Source organism: Melanotaenia boesemani, chromosome 24, assembly GCF_017639745.1.
Source record: "Melanotaenia boesemani isolate fMelBoe1 chromosome 24, fMelBoe1.pri, whole genome shotgun sequence".
NCBI lineage: Eukaryota > Metazoa > Chordata > Actinopteri > Atheriniformes > Melanotaeniidae > Melanotaenia > Melanotaenia boesemani.
The window spans coordinates 20536512-20560619 of record NC_055705.1 but is presented as its reverse complement, the minus strand read 5'-3'; the positions used below and the strand labels follow the sequence as shown (position 1 = coordinate 20560619).

The following is a 24108-nucleotide window of genomic DNA, read 5'->3' as shown; positions in this document are numbered from 1 at the left end:
ATATAACACATCAGAAAGAACAAGCCAGGAAACTCTGAGAACCTCGGCACACAGCGTTGTGTTACATAAGTCATTACGGGACATGCCTCCAGTTTCCCCACACTGACACAAAGCAGTATTCATGGTCTGGAAAGCATCATAACAGATGGCGGAAAAAGCACTGGGGATGTGGATTACAGCTGGTTTAACTCTGAGAAGAAGAGATACAAATGAGTTTCTCTTTTTAGAAATGCCCATATATGCTTCTTTTTTTTTCCACCATTCTTCAACACAACAAGAGACCAACAAACTTTGGTTTTACTCTTTATTTAATCATGAACATGATCTTAATTATAACCAGATTTTCACACCTGTCTGAAATAAGACAAATGGAGCCCAAATTAAACATAGATTATAAAACTTATAATTTATTTCTTGGGGAAATTATCCAGAATTTTATAGTTGCAAGTAGCAAACTGAATCATCACTGCCTATCTGCATAGTGTTTACTGTATATTGTACTCAAAATGTCTTTAAAACCACAAGGACAACATCCTTGTCTGTGGGAAGAAATGGACACACTTGTCTCATAATCATTTTATCTAGTACTTTTCTAAACCTGGACGATTCCATAGTCAACAGGGGGAGCATGTGTCTTACAACGAACCCTGCAACTAGCTTGTTAATTTCTGTCTGTGTGACCGACTGCTGCGCTCCAGGAAATGTTGAAAACCGCTGAAGGACTCCTACTGACCGGCGAGCAGGACCTTTCACCACAAATTTGGACTGAAACTGGACTGAACTGAAAATAATGCGAATATCGCCACTGACCAAAAGCCCCTGTCTCCGTCTCCAGCTTTGGTTGGCGCCGGCTGCAATCAGCTACGTCACGCAAATCGATCTCTATGGCAACGTGTCCAGGCAAGCACATACACAGGCAGCAGCATGCTTGTACCACTGAAAACAGATCAGAACATTACACGTAGGCAAACACGGCTCGAGTAACGCAGGAAAACGCGTTACTGTAGTTCAGTAAAGTAATTTCGTTACCAGTATTTTAAGTGTAATGCATTACTTTACGGGCTGCATGGTGGTGTGGTGGTTAGCACCGCAGCCTCACAGCAAGAAGGTTGCTAGTTTGAATCTTGGCTGGGGGAGAGGTTCAAGCCTTGAGGGCAGTGACCTTTCTTTCATGTTCTCCCTGTGTATGCGTGGGTTCTCTCCAGGTACTCCGGCTTCCTCCCACCATCCAAACACATGCATGTTAGGCTAATTGATGACTCTAAATTCTGCCTAGGAGTGAGTGCGAGTGTGAATGGTTGTTCATCCCCTGTGTGTTGGCCCTGCGATGGGCTGGTGACCTGTCCGGGGTGTACCTGCCTCTCACCTGTTAATGCTGGGAAAGGCTTCAGCTTACCAGCGACCCGTATTGGACCAAGCGCTACAGAGAGAGAATGAATACATTACTTTACTTTGTTACCCAAAAAAGTAATATCGTTACTCCCAACACTGCCTGCAACAATGATTACTGTACCGATCCGTACTGCACCAACCAGTATTGTACCGCCCCGTACCCGTTAGTGGAATTGGAGCTATACAAGTTAAATCCTCTGAAATTTATATAAAGATTTTAAAGGTCCCATAAAATTTGCCTGAATATATTATATTTGAAACAGAAAACAACATTAAAACATAAATAAAAAATAAAAATGTTATTATTTCATTCTACCTGTTTCATTAAAAATTATACAAAAGTAAATCATACCTGGAAAAAATGATGACAAAACAAAACTCTGTGGCCTTCAGGGCAGTGGAACAGCCATAAACGATGCAGTCACTACCAACATCCACAGGTGGTGAAAGTTACTGGTGAGAAATAAAACATTTTACTAAGCAAATGCAGCTTAGTTCAGAAAATAGTAAAGATCTAAACAAACTGTTATCTAACAGTTTGTTGGAATATAAATTACAAATTACAAATGAGATTGAGTTTCATTTTATAAGCTGTTCATTTTGAAGAATTTATCTGCTGCTTTTAACCTTTTAAATAGTTGATCTTTATTATTAACCTATTTGTCAATGACTTTAAAAAAAACTGTTTATATAGAGATTTAGTTATTTTTTTTATTTTTAAAAACTTTTTTTTAAAGATTTCTCCTTAGCCAGTTTAACCAAATTGCTTTGAGTTACTGCTTTAAAGTTTCTCTCCTCTCCTCCTACTGTAACTGATTTAATTTCGATGCGACAGTCTTGCAGCTAGCCAACCAGAATTAAACAACTCTGGCTTCAAATCACTGACCTAAACTTGTTCTTCCAGGTGTGATACCAGCCATGGCTGAAGCCATGATCACCGTGACCTTTAGTCCTTTCCAGTATGAGACTTCTCAAGTCACCTTCCAGCTGGTTCTTTCACAGTTTAACACCAAACCTTACCTGTGTACCATCACTGGGAGCTCAGCTCCAAACTTGGCCCTCAGGTAACAGAAAATCCTTTAAAAAAGTATTTAAACATTTTTACACATAAGATAAGTGCTGACTAAATAAAATTATTAGAATTGTAGGTGTCCTGTGTATTAGCATGTCTCACAGTGAAGCAGTAAATGTACACAGAAATGTCTGATACCAACATCTAAAACTGAAAGTCACCTAAATGATTTGTTTTTAAGGGGTCTTGTTTTTGTATTTTCCACTGTCTCATTATCTTATCATGATCTCACACCCTGACGCTTGAGTAGATTTTTGAGCAAACTACCAACCAAACTAGTTGAGGATAAAAAACATGCATGCAACTGAATTCACAGTAAAGGGCCTTGTGTGATTGGAAGATCTCATTTATTTTCTTTCAGCCAGCATAAAACCGAGTGTTAGATTCTCTTCCCATGAGAACGAGGGTGCTATCCATCACACAGCAGCAGCTCCTTCCACTGCACTGTCTGGTGTTATCTTCGCCAAAAGTTAATAATTCATGAAAATAACTTGGTAGCTTGTGCAGCGATAGCAAGACAGATATGCTTCTCAATGGAAGTTTAGCATATAAAACATTCTCGCTCTGCTTGTTGTTTCCAACTGTGGAACCAAAGAACAGATATGATATGTGCATGTGAAAGGTAATAAAATGTGTGCCTCAGCCAGAGTGAAGCAATGTCTGACACCTGCTTGTTTCCTTTTGCCCCTTACTGGCTTATCTGAAAGAGATGGAGGAGATTATTCTCCTAATATCTTAATGAGCATGCTTCTGTGTTGCATTTTCTATCAATATATTAAATTTAATGTTGTTTAATATAGGCCATTAATCTTTTAATCTTGTTGGCACTGCGTCAGAGCGTCAACTCTGCAGTGTTTGAAATTAAATTTATTGAGAGGTGTTTTGCACTTGCTTAAAATAACATGGAAGGGATGATCTGATAGGTGACCCCAGTGTTCAGCCTCTATGCCACCCCCCACACTCTTTAGCTCTTAGCTGTCCCTATGCCACAACATCAGCACCCTTTGTGTTAAACTAATCTGTCTCTGCTATAAGACCTGATTATGCTGCTGTTCATGTAAGGAAAACCATTTCCTACAGCTGAATAGGCAGCATTTAGTTGTCGTTTATAAACCTTCTTAAATTAACTTTGACTTTTGTTTTTTTTTTTGTCAACTTAATTCAATTTGTGAGAATACGTCGGTGTTTTTGCATCATATTACAACAAATGTTCGAACATTAAAACTTTAACCACATTATAATGTATAATATAAATGTTTATTTATTTATTTTTTTTTACATTTTATTTAAAAATTGTTGGGACAATAAAGTTTTAATCACGTGAAATCACCTTACATTTAGAGTTTCAGCTACTTTGTTCTAATTTTCCAGCAAGCCTGCCTCAGTTTTATTTATAAATGTTAACTGCTGCCAAATTAGCATTTCCTGTGTGTTTTTATTTAATCTTTATGCATGGTAGCTGGTCGGAAAGAAAGACAAGCCAAAGAGATGCAGGACCTGGAGAATACAGAGGACCTCAACCTGCCATCCAAGTGCCTCCTCGAAGCAAAACCAGATCAACCAAAGAGGCTGATCAGGTAAAGGCAGAGCCAACAAACGGAGGGATAGCCCGTTTATTTACTGTATCTGTACAGTAGTCGGTTATTTCTTTCCCTTTTCTTCAGACACTAAGAGATCAGGGTGATGTTAAGCATGGACTAACACCCTCACTAGATGTCTGTACCCCTGCAGGGGTGGCAAAGATGCTGATAAAAGATGTCAGTAAACTCAGCTCCAAAGACCTGCAGCAAGGTAGATTTTACTCTTAAAGCTGAAGCACACACCATCTGATTTGTTGTTGTTTTTTTTTTGTATCTTTTAAGTTTGTTACCTTAGTTCTTTAAAACTGTAAACTTGCTTGTTTGTGTTGTTGGCACCTCTTTGCTTTAGCTTTGTCCTGCAGGAAAACGGCAGCACTGCAGAGTCGGGAGATAAAGGAGGCGCTTTTCATAAAAAAGGTCCAAGAAGCTGTGAGAGAGGAACAAGCCAACCAGCTGAAATGGTTTCAGATACTTTTTATTTAAGTTTCACTGTAAAAAGCTAAACTTTTTATTGTTGAGGTAGATGTATGTAAACCAATAGCCGTTCAGTTTGAGAAGAAAATCGTAATTTATTTATTTATTATTTGTTCTAAAACATAAATTCATGTATGGCCATTATTGTATTTCTATTCCCACAGGAAAACTCACCTGGGTATGGAGCCTATGTCAAAGCAGAGCATGATTCAGGTAGTGGATGACAGAGAGACAGCTCTGGATGAATACATGGTGAGATTCTTCAATTAATGTGGACTTTCTGCTAAAGTCCTTTTCTTTTAATCCTCAAGCCCTGTGCAGGGAATTTTTCTTTTTTGAGATCTGTCTGGAATGGCTCTCTAGACATGAAAATTGGAAGGAAAGTGTGTTTCTCAGTGAAACTTTTGAATTTAATCTTTATCTAGTGTATTTTGACTGTGTGAGATCTTTTTCTTACATTTTAAATAGGGCTGAGTGATAAGGATCACAAATCATATCTCAATATTTTTTGGTTAAATGATAATAAACAATATATATGTCAATATATATATTTTTTTATTTCCTGTAAAGGAATAACAAAAAGACAGCAATGACACCTTCACCCGTTGGGTGGCGGAGTTCTCCCACAACCGTATACATTTGTAGGGCCCTATGAACTCTTTTATTTATTTATTTTTATTTATTTATTTATTTTTTTACATTTTTGCCCAAATTCCATGTTTTCCGTTTTTCTCCCCTCTCATTTTTCCAGGGGGTGTGTGTCTAATCATTCAACAGTTTAACAGGAAAATCCCGTCTTCTCAAAGATGTTTTTTATTTTGGTTCAAGAGGCTTTTATAACAGCTGCCAGATGGGATTCAAACCTGCGGCAGCTGCACCGAGATGTCTCTGTGTATGAGCTTATTTAACTTGTTCATCTGAGGCTTTAGCTCATTTTAAGGCCTGATAAGACCCACAAGAATTAATTCTTATGTTCTTGCAGTTGAAACATAGCTGAATGTTTGTGGGAACTTAAATCTTGCTTCCTGTAATTGCTCACCACTGACTCTTGAAGGTCTGCACCAATCACAATATAGTTAGAGAATTAAACCTGTCTGAGTTTTGTTTGGTTTATCTGTTCATCCTCTGTCATGTGCACAGAGGAATAAGTGGTTGGTGCGTCCTCCCTCCTTGCTTTAATGCTTGTTTATTGCAGGATGAATTTACTGGTTTTCCTGTTGCAGACAGAAGGCTGTTGAGTTGTAATTTAGTGTGACATTTACCAGATGTGTTGATAATTAATCACTTCACTGACACTCCCGAGGTATACCGATGTCATAACCCAATTCAAAAGTTTGTATGACTAAATCCACTCTGGGATTTTCACCCTTTTTAAAAAGCAGTTTGTGTTTAAGTGATCAATTTTACAGTTACCCTGAAAATAAGTAGACTGAACCAAATTAATATCAGCTTTAAAAAATATGGGGCTGTGTGTGCGAGTATCCCCCAAAAACTTTGTTTGAATAGTTGACTGAAATTTCTGACACTTAACAGCACTTCCTCCATCGTCTCCTTTCCACCTGAGCTGTTTACATTACGCACACAAATAACACGCAAACACCTCATATCACTACAATTTAGTGTTTTATGGGAACCCTTGTTTTCATGATAAGATGAGTTATCTGAGTCTTCTGTAAGTCCTCTGGCAATCTTGATTGATGATCTTAACTCACTTCTGCTCGGTGATCAGGTTTACAGCTTCATCTGCAGCAGAGGGTGACCAGCAGACACAAAGTACATTTTATCAGATAAGTTTTAGAAGCCACGTTAAAAAGATCTGTAAAACAATCATAATGTTAGATTGTCCTGTCAAGAAATCTGATGCTGGAAAACAGTGGCCTCTTTATATATATCCTTCTGATACCCAGCAATGCATATTTGTGCACTGTAGTACACATTTATTTTCTGCTCATCTCTCTCATACTATACATGCCACTCTGCTATGTCCTAATGTCTCTTAGAGAGGGCAACGTAGCTTTAAGATGACATCTCATGTGTGGGGGTGTGTTCTTGCCAACTTTCCTTTTTCTCTTTCCAAAATGGCTAGCATCTCAACAGGCACATTTTATGGAAGAAAGAAAGTTAAGCATGATATTTATATTTGAAATGTTTTTTAATGTTTTATTTGGATCAATTTTCAAAAATGAACATCTAAAAGGTAATTTGAGTAAGTTTTCAGTACCAAACTTATTTAGTTTAATGACTAATTTATCAATGTATACTGTAGTACACATCAGGACTTTATTCTTGTGTTTATTTCACATTTTTCTAGTGGACAGCTCGCTAACAGAGGCAGAACGAATTCTTAACAGAAACATAAAGGAGATTCAGACTCAGGTTTTTCAGAAGATGAAAGCCCAGTGAGCATGACAGGAGAGGGTGAGAACTCTGATGAGGAACTACACGAGGAGGACCAAGATGCTGAGCCAGATGTAGTGGACAAAGACACCAGGCCAGCTGAAGTGTGTCATTGTCCTAACTGGGCCAAAACAGACATGTAGGGATCTGGGATTTTTGATTTTGAGCCAAAAAGGTTAACACATAGAAATGTGCACCAGTTAATTGATTTAACTTGTATTTCAGAAAATATGATCAGAAATAAAACTAAAAATGTAAACGATCAAATAATGATCAGAAAATATGGTACAGTCCACATGCCTGAAATGGTTACAGGTTCAAGGCCTTTCAGGTAACGAATGTTTGGGTGCAACAGCAAAATGTAGGTGAGGTGTGTGAATTGCCAAATGTTCCTCTGTGTCTCCAAAAAATCCCAGTGCTTTCTCCTCTATCGTAAATAGATGGTCTTTTGTGAAATAGAAAAGTCTGGTGAAATTAGTTGTTCCAAGACCAGTGGCCCATGGCTATTAAAAAGTCAGTGAGTTCTAAGTTAATGTAACACCCATTTTCCTATGAAGCTTTTGTGTAAATATGTTAAATATTAATTGATATCCTCTTTACAAACATTTTAGTGGACATTTTAAATTCACAATCAGCTTTTGAACTTTGTTAATGTTTCTTGCTCACAATCAATAAAGTCCTGTTGTGCACTACAGTGTACGTGTTGTAAAATTTAAACAAAATGAGGTAAAAACAAAATAATCTTTGAAAAGTGTTTTTTAGCACCCCAAAACTTGATTTATATATATAAAAAAATATATATCATGATTGCAGTACAGCTACACTGATGTCCTTGACAAATTTCCCTCTGGAGACAAAGTTATTCTGAATTCTGATAAGCTTTCCTTTTCCCTACCTTTGTTCACCATAGGGGGCCCAAAATAGAGCCTTGAGAGACTCTGTGTCATTTTTAGTACAGCTATAGTTACCAGTTCATGCAAAGTAGTATTAAAACAAACAAAAACTCAAATGCAGGTATAACTGTCGACTAATGGTGTTTTTTTCAGTCTAAAAGTCATTTTATGTGCATAAAATCTGTGAGTACCACAAACCTTCATCAATAAATGCTAACCACTTGTGTTGCAGGTAAAAAGAGGAGATTTGACGCAGGATGAAGACTTTTCCTCTGACTGTACCAGACTTTCCTCCAGACGGGTGCTTCATGATGCAGGACAGGTTCTTTTAAACTTTTGTTAAACTTTAAATATGATTTATTTTGCTTTGCATGAACATTACTAAACAGCTGCGATGCCAGAGCAGATTAACTTTAGCTTCAATGTAGAATAATTGACTTGACAGAGGTGTCAAAAACCCAAAAGTCAGATTTAGTTAGAAGGATTTTTACATGTTTTGCTCTGTATGCCATCTGGTGTTTGGACCCGGCAAGGAAAGAAAGTTATTTTGTTGGATTTCCTGCTGGCTTGAGTTGTCCATTTTCTAGAAAATGTAAAAAGATATTGGCCACTCATCCTGTACAGGAGGGTGTTTACCAGCTCTGCATCCAATGAGCTGATTGGTCAAACAGATGGAGCTCTCCAGTAATGGATCAACCAGTCATGCTACTGTTTTTGGAGGAAACATAGCCAAAAAAAAAACAAAAAAAACAATTTAATTTGGCCTTTTATCAGTTTAGACATAAAAAGCTCTTACTTTATAACTTTTATATTGTTAAAGTCAGCAGTGAACATCTATCCACCCTCTTCCAGTCCCCAGAGGGAGAACCATCCTTCCAGTTTTACACCAGTATTCAGTGGGAGCTGAAGCATAAGGCCATCAGACTCTTCCAGCAGGCAGCGTGCAAGGTAAACGTACATGTAAAAATGCACACATGCATGAGGATGTGCAAAGATGCACATCATTCTATGTTTCTACCTTATGAGAGCCTCGTCTTTGTAGTTCACTCATCTGGAAATTCCTGACTGTCAGCGTTTCAGTGGAGCTCACCTGTTTGCTTTTTCATTTTCTTCCCTGTTCCCTAAAAGAATAACTTATAGTTAATGGGATACACAATAAAATATGAAGTTCTACAGCAAATAGAGTGAATATTTTCATTAAAGTGAAAGACTTTAGTATTTTTTTTCCACTGAGGATTAAATCTGCATTATAATTATATTTATTATTATACCAATTAGCATCATAGTATGACATATTTAAACCCAGTTTTTATTCTATTTATTTATTAGGTCTTTCAATTATGCTGACTTCTGACTTAATTGCCAGTTATGATATTTGTTAAAGTCTTCCCCACCCACTGCGACTGGAGTGTTTGGGCTCGACCCACTTGGGGGTCGGTGCTGATAGGATTGCATTAATGTGGGGTGAGGAGCTCAGATCAGAACATTTGTTAATAATAATCCAGTTACTGGGAGGTTCTTGATCAACAGGCTCCCTTTCTTGGGTCTGGGGGCTGTTTTTGAGGGCTGTGGGTCATCTCCCTCTAATCCTGGTCTGAGGACCCACAGGCATCATTTCCACTCCTAGCACCACTTATAATAATAGTGTGCATAGAGCTGACTCTGTCCTTGTCAGGTCTAAGAGCAGTCCACATGCACATCTTAAAAACAGGTATTACATCCTGGCTGCACTCCTGCAGCATGCATTTTGTTCCTAGTTCCCATTATTATCCATGTTTTTTAGTTATCATGAAAAGAATTTTCATTATATTGTTATTACAATTATTGGTAATAGACTTATTAATAATAATAATCTGGTTGTATATTTTTCTATGTATGTCACCAACTGGAGGAATTGTACTACACAGACAGTCACACTCGCACCACAAAGCTTTTACACTGAAGTGAACCTGAATTCTCTCTGATCCCTGCTCTGAAATGACAAGTATTTAAGAATTTAAACTTACAAGCCAATTTTAGACTTGTAAGTTTGGCAGACTGGTAACATGCTGTGCTGGTCTTCGCTCTTGCAGGTTGTGATCCAGTGTCGCATGAAGCGAATACTGGCCTGTTTGAAGAAACTGGCAGACAACATGAAGACATTTACCTCAACACAGAAAGGTGTGATTACCCTGTGATCTTCTATTTAAGACATACTCTCATCTCAAAAGTGCCCTCTTCATTCAGTTGTACAACAAATGCAAACTACTGCCTGCAATTCTTTTTTTTTTCTTTTTGCATCAGCTGAGGAGGAGAAGACAAATGAGCTGAAAATCTCTCCAGACAAAATCTCTCCACCATCTTTCCCCATCTTCTCTAATGAGGATGACCCTTTAGTGAGTACAACGCAGAAGTGCCAACACCAAACGATGCTTATTCCAACCTCTGCCCTGCAGAGAAAGGAATCAGTCTTCAGCTGAGCAAATTTTTCCATTTATCTTGATATTTCCAGGCTCTCAGTAATTTAATGATGGTGCCTGTGGATCCGGTTGATGTCACCGTGACAACGCACATTCCTTTCTTCAAGCTTCAGGTGCGTATTTGCTGCATTCTCTAGATTTTTACGCTTACAGTAAAAATATCCATTCATCTGTCATGCTAGGACGTTCCTGCAGAGCAGCTTCTTCCATCTGACATTTGCCCAAAGGAAGCGCACACTCCCGTCATGTTTCCAGTCTACTATAGAGACAGACAACCATATGTGCTCACACTCACACCAGCTTAGCATCACCAATTAACTTAACGGGGCATCTGTGTGGACAGGAGCACCCAAAAAAACCCGGACATGGACCTGAAGCGCACGCACAGTCCGCCCAGCTGGCCTTTTTTCCCTTTAATGACTCACAAAATTCAGCATCTGCTTTGTTTTCCTTCACTTCTCTCCTGTTAATTATCACATTAACCATAAGATTTCTTATGTGACCCTTTTCAACCTTTTGGTTCTAGGCTTTTCTTTTCACCTTCACAAGTTTTAACAGGAAAAAAAATGTCACTTACACATTTTACATGAGTATTAACACAGTTGGATATAGTTAAAAAAAGGTCAGCTGTAGCCTAAGGATGGCGTTTTTCACTGGAACGACTGATTTATTTAGATCTCCTGCAATTTTAAATTTCAGACTATTACTTGTTATTGATTGCTATGATGTTATTGTGATGTTGGGGTCATTATCTTTTATTTATTTATTTTTTTGCCTATATGTAAATGGTCTGAAGTATAACAAAACCTCTATATCTACTCCAAACAGAGCTGGATTAGAGTCCCGTTAGTTTATTGAACGGGGGACATGTACAGTAGCACTGATCACAGAGGAAAATGTGTTTTGTACCGGGTTGTAGCTTTCAGCTAATTTCCATATGCAGTCCCTAAAACACACACAAAAAAAACATTATACATAGAAAATACAAAGCATTTATACAGATAATAGTAAAAAGGAAAAAGTACATGGCATAGGAAAGTATAGTTAAACAGTTTAATGGCAAAGTAAATGATCATTTAGTTTCTGTCATAATTTTGTCATCTGATTCATTGAGTTTTAGTTAACTAAATAAAATAATACTACAGTTAACTAAATCTACTATAGATTTAGTTAACTAAATGTTTTGATAAAGTTGGGGCCAATCCGATCCAGTATTACTACCAGGCTCCAATACTGATGAAATTGTTTTCTATTCTCTTTTTCTTTGTATGTTTGATCAGATCCAGCAAGTTTATGTTCATGCTCCATGTCTTCTTCTCTGGTTTTAGTGTATTCCTGTGGCAGCGTTACAGCGCCACTAACTGGCCTGGCAGATATACTACAGCGTTTACATTTCTTGTAAGAATTTGTCTTTACAAAAATATTTCGTAAAATGAAATTATGTCTGTCTCCATGTGGATGTAGCCTGATTGTCCCCACCTTACCACACATGCAGACAAAGTCTGATTGGACCCCTTCCCAACTTCTCCTGCATTTCCACACAACTAAATTAGGTCTTTTGGATTTTGTCTTTGCTGAATATTTTCATTTCTTTCATTGGCAAAGTGTCAATACATTTCATCATAGCTTTTGTTCTCATGCATTTATTGTGTTCTTTTCATCAGAAAAACAAGTCATTGACTAAAACCCACCCCAGAGAAGTCAAATTTGTTCATTAAGATTGCCGTTTTTAATTTTTTTTTTACATGATTATAATTGTTTCGTGCTTTAAATTAGCTTAGAAAGCTTCAGATGGCTAAAAAATCCCACAAAATCAGAGTAGAAAAACTGTCAAAGACTCAAACTAAGCTTTGTTTTGTCCATGACTGAGTCCGTAAAAATGTTTGTCTGTGGTTTTAACTGCTGGTTGCACACATGGTCTCTCACTGTAACACCACATGGAAATGTTGACAAGGTTACACACTTCACTTTTACCTTGAAGCTGAAGACACACAAGTGACAGTGGAGGCAAACAACATCCTCCAAAGCCTCTCGGTTCCTGGATTTAAGCTTAACTGGGGAGTTTGCATGTTTCTCTGGCTGCACATGCTTTCTCTCACAGTCCAAAAACAGGTTAACTGATGTCTCTAAATTAGGTGTGAGCGTATATGTTTGTTTGACTTTGCGCAGACTGACCAGTGTCTATTCCCTGTGACAGCTTAGCTTCTGTCCTCTCCTGACAGGATAAACTAGACTCTGTATTAAAGGATGGATTCAGTCCTGAAGGGTCACCTGATTTCTGTCCCTGAAAGAAACAACTAATCTCTAGAGCAGAATCCGTCCTGCTGCTGTCTTTAACACAAACCGATTTCAGCTGACACAGTGGAGCACAGGAATCCTCAGCAATCCTTTGTTTTAATGGTTTTGTTTTACACAAAAGAGAAAGGGATGTACAAGCAAGAAGTCAACTGGGAAAATGTGTTTTTTCACAGGTGCAAAGAGGATGGACTGTGATGGGAAATATTGCACTGTGTTCGAAATGATTCTCTAAATGCTGTTTTTGTTAATTTCTCCTAAATAATCCACATGAAAGTTTTGTAATCATCAAAAATAATTTTAAGTTATATAATAATCTGAATTTTAGGTTCCCCAGCACTACAAGCTCATGGGTTACCAGCCCGTTTCAGCCTGGGAAGCATTTAACTCTTATATTCCCACAACTTTGGCAAGACCCCTTCGCAACGGAGCCCCGGTAACTCTCACACCTCAACATAAGCCTTCTATTATTCATAACAGATCATCTGTAAGCAGAAAAAGCTGCTTCCAACATGATCTGTCTGCTCTTTTCTTGCATTTTTAATAATCTTTTTAGGCTCCTCAAGACGGAGCCCAATTTGTCAGAGCAGTGGAGCCCAAAGCAAAGGAAGAGGAGACCGTTACTTTCTCTTTTAAGGCTCCTGAAGCTCTGCTCAGACCTTTTCCAGCAAACGCACTCCAAGTCTTTGTAAGGCTGTGATTTATCAATGATTCTTCATGCATGTGTATCAGCATATTGATGGTGTAATATAATGTCTTAGAATCCAGCCCCGGGGCTTCAGACCTACAAACCTCACCCTAAATACCTTGAGAGCGATTTGGAGTTTCACCTCTGCCCTCTGCCGAGGTAAAAGGCAACCTCAGCTACCTTTAAATCTTGGTGAGCTTTAAAACATTTTTAAATGAGTTGCTTTTCATGCAGGTACACACTTCCTGGGAGCAACATATGTGACTCGAAGACACAAACGCCACACACTCAGTTTCTCCATCACAAGGTCTTTATGAGTTCATCTGAAATGCTTGTAGTGTCTCTAAAGTACTTGACCATGTTTGTTTGTGACTTGAAATTCAAAGAGGCATTTTTTTCTGCTAGATTGAAGTGAGATTTTACTTGTTTTTGTTTTTTTAATTGGGGTAACAGGATAACAGAAAACAGCACCTGTTTCCTATCAAACTTTTCTTTCCTGAAAACAGAAAGCGATCGCTGGGGTCATGAAATGGAAAGATTTTGAATCTGTTTTCTTGAATCGCCTGTCCAACCAGCCAGATGTCACCAGTGACTGTGCTCCACGCAGGTAGGTCAGAAACTATGTGTGTTTTATTTGGTCCGGTTAAGTGCTGTATTAGCTGAACCTCAACCGGACCGGCTTTAAAATGTGAGCTGTGAAGCCTGAAAAGGCTTTTACCTTCCTGCTGGTATAAATGAATCATGGTTTGCCTCTACAACACTGTGCTACTTCCTGCCTCTGATATTTATAGAAAGAATGACTTCATAATAACAGCAGCTTAGCAAATGATAAACAAGAGGCTATATTTCCCACATTTAACACCCGTATATGAGGTGAAATATTGTTTACTGTAGGTAATGTGAGCAGGGTCTTCTGCTCACATCACTCTGTTCATCATCCATTTAATCCTTGCAAATTTGAACTTTAGGGGTATAATTTTCTTTGACAGCTGGAGAATCAAGATCATAGAATAAATAAAGAACCTATAACAATATTAACATAGACGCAGAGAAGATCTTTATAAAACCATTGCGAGAGCAGCCTCAGGTCACATATTTGCCAAAAGGTAAAGGTATCACCCATGAAACTTACATATTTATACAGGAAGTTAACTAAATACAACCAGACACAAGCAGGCACATTTTATGAGTAATCTATTTTAATGTACTTAGTAAGTTTGCATTATTTAAATAATTTATGTTTAAGAGATGTAGTGTTCTTGATGGGGGTGTCGCCCCTTATTAACAAGATGCTGCTGCTGTGTACCAAAGTATTTTGCAATCAAATAGCTAAAAACAGGACAATCATCCCAAACACAAGTTGTTGAATTATGTGCTGCACTTAGGTTTTAACACTGTTTCTACACTTTAACTTAGTTTTTATTAAATAAGTATGTTATAAGCCATGTGTTGTCGTTCTGCTGTGCTTGTTTTTTTTTTTACCTTATTTTAAGACCTGATGAGGCCCAAATTATGTTTTATGTCCTGATCCATAAAACCTTTGAAAACCTTTCATTCTTACCTCAGGTACCTAGATTTTTACCTTCTTGGAGAGGATCTCCTCTTCGACGTCCTCCTTCAGCTTGCACCACTATTTACCAGCTTTAGTATCTAAGCCATCGTCTCTCATTCCAGCAACAGGACTTCTTGCAGTTTTCTTACATAAATATGTAATAGAGAAATCCACAAAACCTCCACCACCTGTCAGGTTGCAGGATGTCAGGTAGTCGATTTGTAATAAATCCAGGAGAACTCATTTTACATTCATGGGGTTGGAGGAGGTTGGTTGGGACAGCATTTTGCACTTGAAGTCATTCTGTATTTTGGATTTCACGCACTGGGTTTTATTTTATTTTATTTTAGTGTAAATTTATTTTATTTATTCTGTTTTATTTTATTTGTTTTTTTCCTTTAATTTTATTTTTTATTTTATTATCATTTATCTATTTAATTAATTTTAAATTCTGATTTTGAAAAAAATTTCTATTAGCCAAAAATTCTCAATTTAACTACTTTCATATCTCAGTTGGAGGAATAGAGAAGCACTCATTACTATGAAATATTCTCTTTTTGTGTTCCTGTTGTTTAGCTTTACCCCATGTAAGGTGTGTTTGAGTGTGGTTGTTGAATATAGGTCATACTGTATGGAGGCAAACTGACTTACACTGAGAAATAATGATTTATTCAGGCTTCAGTCTAAAGTACAGTGAATATTTTAATGTAATGTTAGCAAACACAGCATCTGGCTGTCCTGTGCTATTTGTGAATGCTTTTCTCTGCACTCTATCACATCCTTTACCATTCAGCTGTGTGAAGGTGGTGTGTTCTGACCCTTCTCGAGGCTGGCATTCATTTAGGTACCAAAGTGAACGTTGCAGAGCTAATGAAGCTGCATTCCTCGATGCCTGAAACTGTTTCAAGTGATTATTTGATGAGAAAACCGCATCATTTAGGAGCATCTACCCTCACCTTTCTCTTGTTGCATCATCAGACGCCTGGTGAGGCAAAGGATTGGCTTTATGCCTGTCAGCACTGATCTGCAGGACAACTGCGGAAATATTTGTCTTTATTCATGCGATGGGAAAAAAAATCTCCCCCAGCCTCTCTGCTCAGGCTTATTAATTTTCTGTCACCGCTTCGCCGGTTATAGCCACAGTGTCTTGTCTTGTAAACACAAACACAGTGATGTGTGTTGAGTGGACACAGTGAAAGCAGAAAATAAACCCAAAATGAAACTTCTCCAGCAAACCTGACTCAGTAAATATGGATACAGAGACTTTTCTGGTGTTTTGTGTGTGTTTTTTGCAGAACTGTCGACTACAACACTGATATTCTTCCACTCACAGCACCTCGTCCTCTCCCTGCCCTCCCCAGTGATCCAGCACTAATGGACACACAGTAAGCACACAATACCTTTCACACAATGAGGCTCTTTTTGCTGGAAACTCTTTGTATCAGCTCCTTGATGTGTTTGCAGAACTGTGTGCAGGTGTGAAGGTTCAGAAATCCAGCTGACACCAGAGATGATCAGAGCAGAGTTCCTGTCTGGGAAAGCTCTGGTCTCCAATAGCAACCTCGCTGCAGGAGTAACAGCCAGGTTAGTACACCACCAGCATGATGCCTGTGTTACCAAGACAAGATTGCTCATCCATTCAGTCCAGTTTCAGGTCTGATGAATGAATATTTACAATAAAGGAAGCGCTTCCTATGCAGGACAAGATGCACGTCTAAGTTTAGACACAGAAGGCTCTTTTAAGATGTCCAAAAAAAACATGTTTAGGTTTTAGGGGGGAAGGAGTCAGGATTGACCAAACATGAAGTTAATGAATGAGCAAATGGTGTGACTGAAATTCCTTCCAGCAACAGTTTCCCGGGAGCTGGAACAGGCTGGGTATGATGCAGGTTTTCAGCTGCTGTCATAACAATTAAAAATATTTCACGAGCCTTCATTTTGTATCTTCCCCTGTATGCAGGGGAACAGTTTGACCTTTCTTTTTAAGGCAACACATTTTTATGATGCAAAAGTGTTGATACTATAAATTTCTGACACTGAGGATGACACTGGGGAGCAAATAATTATTTAGCTTCCAGATTAAAGTTAACCCTCAAAGCGCCAAAGTCGCAACAAGGCCATGTCTCCATGTGAATCGGCCGCAGTTCGTCTATGAATGATATGTTTATATGTCATAGTTTATTGTGAAAGTGGTAGCATGTTATTTGCAGTGATGGAAAAGAATGCATTTGCATGCATTAACAATTGAAAGAACTATGATTTACATTTATTTGTGTTTCACCGTTAAATCGCTGTCTTTGGCCTGAGGCTCACTGGTACATTTTTACTTTGGCCCTTGGAGGTAAAGAGTTTGGGCACCTCTGCTTTAGAGTTTAAATGTTGTGGCTTTAATGTAAATACTGAATTAAAGAAAAGCTATTTTATTGGACTGGCATCTGCTCTTTGATTCTGCCTTTTGGGGTGTTTACAATTAGAGGATTGAAGGTCTGTTATAGACATTTATTTAAGGACAGTGTAGTCCTTTAAGTAATATGGAGTCATGCAGGTGCCATTTATTTTTATCCTTGTTGGCCTGGTTTATGTGCCAAACCAGGCCAACAGGTTCTGTTTGCTGTTTTCTTTAGTTTCTTTTTTTCAACATATAAATAAAATATAAGTTGACAAAGTACAATTATGTGCATTTTAATGTTTTCAGCAACTACTATCAGACATATATCACTCCATTCAAACCTTTGACTTTGTTTTACCCAGACTTTAACTTTGTTAATTCATTTAATTTCCTTTTGGTTTGTAAATATTATTTATGTATTTTATTTTTTAGGCTGAATTTTTTTAATTCATTTTTTAAATTTCTTTTAAATTTATTATTATTTTTTTTATTCATTTTATTTCTTTTAGACTTTAAAAATGATGCTTTGTAGTCCAAATAAAAAAAAAATTGCTCTAATTTTCTGACTGACTTTGGCACAACGAAATGAGCTAGGACCCAATCTTGTTTTGTAAGATTAAATCCTTGGTAGATGCTCCTTTTATACCCAGTGCTGGCACCCTCACCTGGTACCTGTTAATATGCTGATTGTAAAATCTGACAGACCTATATTAACATATCTTTCTTTGTTTGCCTTTCTCATAATATCTTAAATTTTTTTTTAAGATATATCCAAATATAATAAAGTTGGTCAGTAATTCTTTTCTATTGCATTTGATAAGTTTTTCCAGTTTTAATGGTAATGATGTTTTTACATAATGAAGCACAGATAAATTTGAAACAGTGGATGAAAGAAGGAACATTTGAGATATTATTAATTACAAAATTCCTCAGACCAGTTTAATTTCAAACATTAAAGTGTTTCCATCCATTTGAGAGAGACATGGTGGATCTTTCTGTTCACCTCAGCAGCTTTAATTCCTCCATCAATAATCTTGATCTGCTCTGTCATAGGCACCAGAGAGAGATGGAGGTGACCCACAGGTCTGAGATCAGCCAGATGGGAAAAAGAGTGATGACCAGACTGAAGCAGCTTGAATCGCCTCATTCACCAGGAGAGAACTCTGAATAGGCAAAACCTCCATACAAACACATACTGTATATGAAGACTATCACAGGACTCCAGAGACACATTATGCAGCAGCCATCCCACTCACCACATGCAAGGCTCTCCTTTGTCTGCTTTATACTTCAGTAAAATAAAACCTGGTTACTTTTCCCACCCACCAATAAACCTTCTCCCTACCCACTCAAATTTACCAGCAAGCTTTTCTCCTGTGCTCTTAGAAAAGCTGGAAATGTGTTATCTCTCCACCCCCAGCACAGCTGCAGCACATTCTGCCAAACATACAGAACAACTGCACACAATTAAAGATCATTTTTTCCTTTTGTTGTTATGAAACACGAAGCTTGTTTCTGTTTGGTGACAATAAAACATGACCGACCCTTTCTTGATTAGATTGCACTTGCACCGTAAAGTAATTTATGCTCCTGTTTTTGTTCTCACCACGAGTCTTAATTGAGCTCTGATGAAGATTCAGCTGTTAATTTGTCCAGCGGCTTGCTGATTTGTAGCATCAGACCTCAATATTCACATTTATGTTGTAATAAAAAAGAAAGCAGCTAAAGTCAGGATTTAATTGCGGAAAGAGCTGACAAGCTCACTGGGCTGGAGTCCAGCCACACAGATCTCTGTCACCCGTAGAGGGAGCTCCGACTCTGTGAGTTTAACAGCCAGAGGAGGGCATAGAATTTTATTTGTCCTTCACTTAATGTGTGTGCTGTAGAGAACTACAGTAACACTGAACTGGCCGTTTGAACTCCCCGTTGCATTCAGAGACATGCGAAGAAGGTCACACTGTTTGGACGTGTGGCTGCATCCTCACAGGAATACTGAAACCTGTAGCCATTCGATTACCCTGTCATAATACAGGGAGGCGACAGTAAAGGGTGCTCTTTAAAGGACAGTACTTTTGTTTTCATAACAACTCCACAAATAAGTGAATTGTATAAGCAGCTTTTGCGTTTTTTTATAGGTTAAAATCTTAAAGAAAGCTCAGCTAAAGCGATGGTATATATTTAGATAAAATGCAAATCAGAGCTGCAACCCACATTTCCACCAAAAAAGTATCTTCTATCCTTCCTTTAACAGCTCTTTTTGCTTTAAGGCTTACAACCTTAACACAGCTGCTATTCTTCTTCTCTGCATCCTCGCTGAAAGATGAAGCATCAAATGCATCAGCCGCCTGAGTTTGTTCAGAACCCTGTGGCGAGAATAAAGCTCGACACGTTTCCTCCGACCATGACCGAGGCCATCCTCTGAAATTTCCACAAGAAGACAGAGTCAAAGCAAGAGGTCATTTCTGAGAAACTGTCTGCGCTCCATCGACCACTGTTTACAACCCCGGGACAAATCATCAATAAGCAGCAGCAAGAGTCGCTTTTTCCAGCTGCTCAAACAGACTGTTTTTGTCCTCTACACACGTTCTATTTGACTTATTTTCCAACACTTCTCCTTGTGTTTTGGGATGTTTTGCCTCAAAAATGTGGCGTCTCAGAGAGGAAACATTCCTTTTTAATCAGAAAATTTAAAAAATTCTGGTCAGATTTGAATGAAATGTTTGGAAAGACTTCAAGAAGAAGGTCAAATATGAAGCAGTAACTGGAATACAGACTAAAAACTTCAATACATAATTTCATCTTATACTGATATGTCAACATAGGTCTGAGTGAAGCAACAAATTCACTTACATTGAACTTTAGCAGCGTCCCGCTGATGTTGGGTCTGCTCTTCTTGTCCTTGAGGACAGCAACGGCAGTGACCAGGTGCCACAAACCATTTACAAAGCAAAACCACTGAAAAGCCTATTTATTATTACGCTACTGAGCTCTTCTCGCTATCTCAAAATTTGAGTGCATTTAGGTGAAAAAAAACAACCGAGCTGGCACATCACGAAGCCGACTAAAAGCAGGTTTTTAATGGAGGCAGGCTCGAGAAGTGAGCACAGGTGAACTGGATTTTAATAAAGTCACTATTCAGTCAGAAATGAAGACATATTTAGTGAATTTCTCCCACAAAAAAATTGATTAATTCAACCTCAGATAAATAAACAAACAGATATTAAATAGTTATTTAACCCAGATAGAAATCACAAGTTGGATCACAAAATGAAATGATGGTTTCTGTGGTGCATGTTTCTGCACATGCTTGGCCCACATCGCCGTTGCCTTCTGCTTCCCATGGTGCTGAGGTGGGCAGGGGGCACAGTAAGGTTGATGAAAGCGGAGGAATCTGAGGGAGCGGGCTGGGGTGGCGATGTGATGGAGGTCAGACGTTTAAGAAAAGGTGAGGTTATATATACCCTTGAAGTTATAGAGAATGAGTATGAATCACATTTTCTGCTTAACCGGGAGCCATCAGAGTAGCTGTAGGATGGGGGTGATATGATGATATGAGGGTGGTTTTGGTGGTCATGCGAGCAGCAGAGTTCTGAACCAGTTGGAGCTTATGGAGGGACTTTTGGGGAAAGAGGAGAGTTACAACAATCAGTAAGGGATGTAACGAGGCTGTGGACAAGGATAGAGGCAGTATGGGGGTGAGGGAGGAGCTGTTAATGTTTAATAGATGGAAGTTAGCAGACTGCTAGTGTTATTGATCTGAGATTGGAATAATAATGCACTATTGAGGATGAGAATCACAATCACACTCATTACTGTGTGAAGTGATAAGTGTGATCATGGAAATGTAACTGTGACCCCTCATAGGGTCGGGCTGCTGGGTGCACCAGGCAACCAGAAGCCACCATAAAGCATAGAAACTCCCTACTACCCCCACCCAGGCCTCCTAAGGCAAAACTGGTCTTGACCCATGATGGTCTCTGTTGGGGGATGAAGTGTACTTCTTTTTCAGTCATTCTGTTCTGATCTTCTGCCGTGTTTGGGATCATTGTCCTGTCGGAGTGATGGTCTCACATTTGACTCTAATATACGTTGATATACAGGAGTTCATGGTCCATTCAGTGACTGCAAAACAGGCCCACATCATCAGCCCTCCACCACCGTGCTTCACAGTTGGTATGAGTTGTTTCTGCTGATATGCCGTTTTGTTTTCTCCAAATATGTTGCCATGAATTGCGACCAAACATCTCTATTTTGGTCTTTTCTTTTTAAACACCTGGTTTGCAGATCACAGATCTACTCCCTGTCCTGCTTGAAAAAAAAAAAGTTCCTATTTCTGTTAAGTGAAGTTGTGCCGTTGATTTGACTGGAAAAATGTGGCTAATATTACTAAGGGGTGGATTAAAACAGCAGCAATGGTTTCTTTTGGGCTCATGCTGCAAAATGGTCTAAACTGGTGAACATTGCTTTACAACATTAGAAATTCAGAGTTTTCGTGACTTAAATTGTCTCTGCTACCTCCTAGTCATCAAACCTAAAGTGATTTTTACCATGATGGGAACATGAAGCCAGAATCATAACTCAAACTAAGAGTGTAGCATAGGTTTAAGATGGCCATTTAATCTTTCTCATTTTTGCACACTTATCATCGAGGTGTGAGTCATTTTCTATTTTTTTCAAAATGCCAGGCTGTTCATTGCTTTATAGCTCAGAGCTTTTTTTTTAAAATACCCTTTAGAAAATTATAAGCTGCTCCTGAGTGTTTTTGTAAAGGTGCTGTTCTTTATTTTGTGCACTTACGCTCAAGTTGTTTTGGATAAGAAGGAAAAACATGCATGACTCCTGTTGGTAATTGCCTCTCCTTTAAATGTCATTTCAATCGCTTTCTTTTTCCTTGATCATGCTAAATTCTTCATATTGTTTTTTTCTTTACCCAAGCATGTTTTCAGTCAAAACCTTTGAACTTTTCCTTTAGACTTCTTAATAAGGAATAATGGATATTTTGGTCTATTTTTGCCACACAGGCTAATTTGAAGTAATTCTCCTTTGGTCTGATTTAACTTACTCTTAATTAGAGACTTAACAATACATTAAGAATAGAGGAATTCCATTTGGCACGTTTGCTTTCACACTTCTTTAGTGTTAATGTGTTGTACTTTTAAATGTCAGTGTGCTGCAACACTTGACGACGCCTGAAGCAATGCAGAATTGCTGAAAACACGTCGATGTGGTGCAACTGCTGCTCTTGTGATGTGTGACAAAGCTTCATGACTGCAAAGTGAACAGAAATTATAGACTAGATTTTAAGTCCCAAGACGGACACAGCGCTTCCTTATCCATGTTTGGAAATATTTTCTATTATCACTACTAGCCTGGAGAAAAAGGATGAGCTCATTTGGTTTCTGCTTAACAGAAACATGAAACAATCCCAACATTGAAGTTAGTTGTGACAGGAAGAAAGTTTCACCTCTAGGGTTTTACTGACCAGGAAAAAAAAAGAATTCATGTAGGTAAATGTGTCAGGTGACCAACAACACATGACTTTATGAATGAATGAATGAATGAAAAATACTTTATTAATCCCAAAGGGAAATTCAATATTGTAGTAGTAGTAATTTTTTTTTTTTTTTTTTTTTTTTTTTAGTAAAACAATCACATTAATTAATTAAGGGCTTTGTTCTTCAGCCTGATAGCTGCTGGAAGGAAGGATCTTCTGTATCTCTCTGTCTTGCATCGGACTTGAACAAGCCTCCCACTGAACACACTCTGTTGTTTCGTCACGGCGTTGTGTAGAGGGTGTGAAGGATCTTCCATTATCTTCGTCAGCTTGTACAGAATTCTTTTTTTGATGATCAACTCCAGCGGCTCCAGAGTTACTCCAAGCACAGAACCGGCTTTCTTGATCAGTTTGTTAATTCTTTTCAAGTCTCTGGTTCTGATGCCGCTGCCCCAGCAGATTGCTGCAAAGCTGATTGCACTTTCAACAACAGACCTGTAGAACATTTGTAACATTTTGGTGCAGACGTTAAAAGATCTCAGCTTCCTTAAGAAGTAGAGTCTGCTCTGACCTTTCTTGTAAATGTACTCAGTGTTGCTTTTCCACTCAAGTCTGTTGTCCAGCTGAACTCCAAGGTACTTGTATTCCTCCACCACCTCCACCTCCTCTCCCATGATGGAAACACTTCTATGTGTGTTCTTGTTCCTCCTGAAGTCAACAATCATCTCCTTTGTTTTCTTGGTATTCAAGATGAGATGATTGTCACCGCACCATTTCACAAACTGACCGACCAGTTCTCTGTACTCTGCTTCTTGTCCATCACTGATACACCCAACAACTGCTGAGTCATCAGAGTATTTCTGCAGATGACAGAACTCAGAGTTGTACTGGAAGTCTGAGGTGTACAGCGTGAATAGAAATGGTGAAAGTACAGTCCCTTGTGGTGTTCCAGTGCAGCTGACCACCATCTCAGACACACAACCTTTCAGTCTCACAAACTGTGGTCTGTTTGTGAGGTAGTCGTAAATCCAGGTGGTTGTGGAGGGATCCACCTGGAATTTCTGCAGCTTCTCACACAGCAGAGCAGGCTGAATCGTATTAAAAGCACTTGAGAAATCAAAGAACATGACCCTCAAAGTGCTGCCTGACTGGTCCAGATGAGAGTGGGCTCTCTGAAGCAGGTATATGATTGCATCTTCAACCCCAAGCCCATTACGGTATGCAAACTGTAATGGGTCCTGAAAGGTGTTCACCTGCTTGCTGAGGTGAGCCAGTAAGAGTCTCTCCAGGACTTTCATGACGTGAGATGTCAGGGCTGCTTGTCAGTCTGGGAAGGTTATAAGGTAATTTCCAAGCAATTTGGAGCTGATCATTATACACAAAGAAAAATTATTCACAAGTAGAAAACAGCTGCTAATCTTCC

General features: G+C 38.5%; 1 protein-coding gene across 4 annotated transcripts in view; it reads left to right on the top strand.

The window, feature by feature from the left end:
• The window catches only part of cfap221 (cilia and flagella associated protein 221), a 34448-nt gene extending 15535 nt beyond the window's left edge, over positions 1-18913 (top strand). For 3 of the 4 annotated variants that reach the window (XM_041978628.1, XM_041978627.1, XM_041978626.1), the window contains exons 8-25: positions 2297-2456; positions 3924-4041; positions 4129-4255; positions 4394-4505; positions 4683-4770; positions 8041-8130; positions 8661-8756; positions 9881-9968; positions 10092-10183; positions 10300-10380; positions 12891-12998; positions 13119-13250; positions 13324-13409; positions 13485-13557; positions 13757-13857; positions 16098-16187; positions 16267-16386; positions 18245-18913. In XM_041978628.1, the coding sequence (XP_041834562.1) occupies positions 2297-2456; positions 3924-4041; positions 4129-4255; positions 4394-4505; positions 4683-4770; positions 8041-8130; positions 8661-8756; positions 9881-9968; positions 10092-10183; positions 10300-10380; positions 12891-12998; positions 13119-13250; positions 13324-13409; positions 13485-13557; positions 13757-13857; positions 16098-16187; positions 16267-16386; positions 18245-18362 (1880 nt within the window). In that variant the 3' untranslated portion in view covers positions 18363-18913. Of the gene's footprint in view, positions 1-2296; positions 2457-3923; positions 4042-4128; positions 4256-4393; positions 4506-4682; positions 4771-8040; positions 8131-8660; positions 8757-9880; positions 9969-10091; positions 10184-10299; positions 10381-12890; positions 12999-13118; positions 13251-13323; positions 13410-13484; positions 13558-13703; positions 13858-16097; positions 16188-16266; positions 16387-18244 lie in introns of those variants that run through there. The other variant, XM_041978629.1, reaches the window with a different exon arrangement.
• The last annotated feature ends 5195 nt before the right edge of the window (positions 18914-24108 follow it).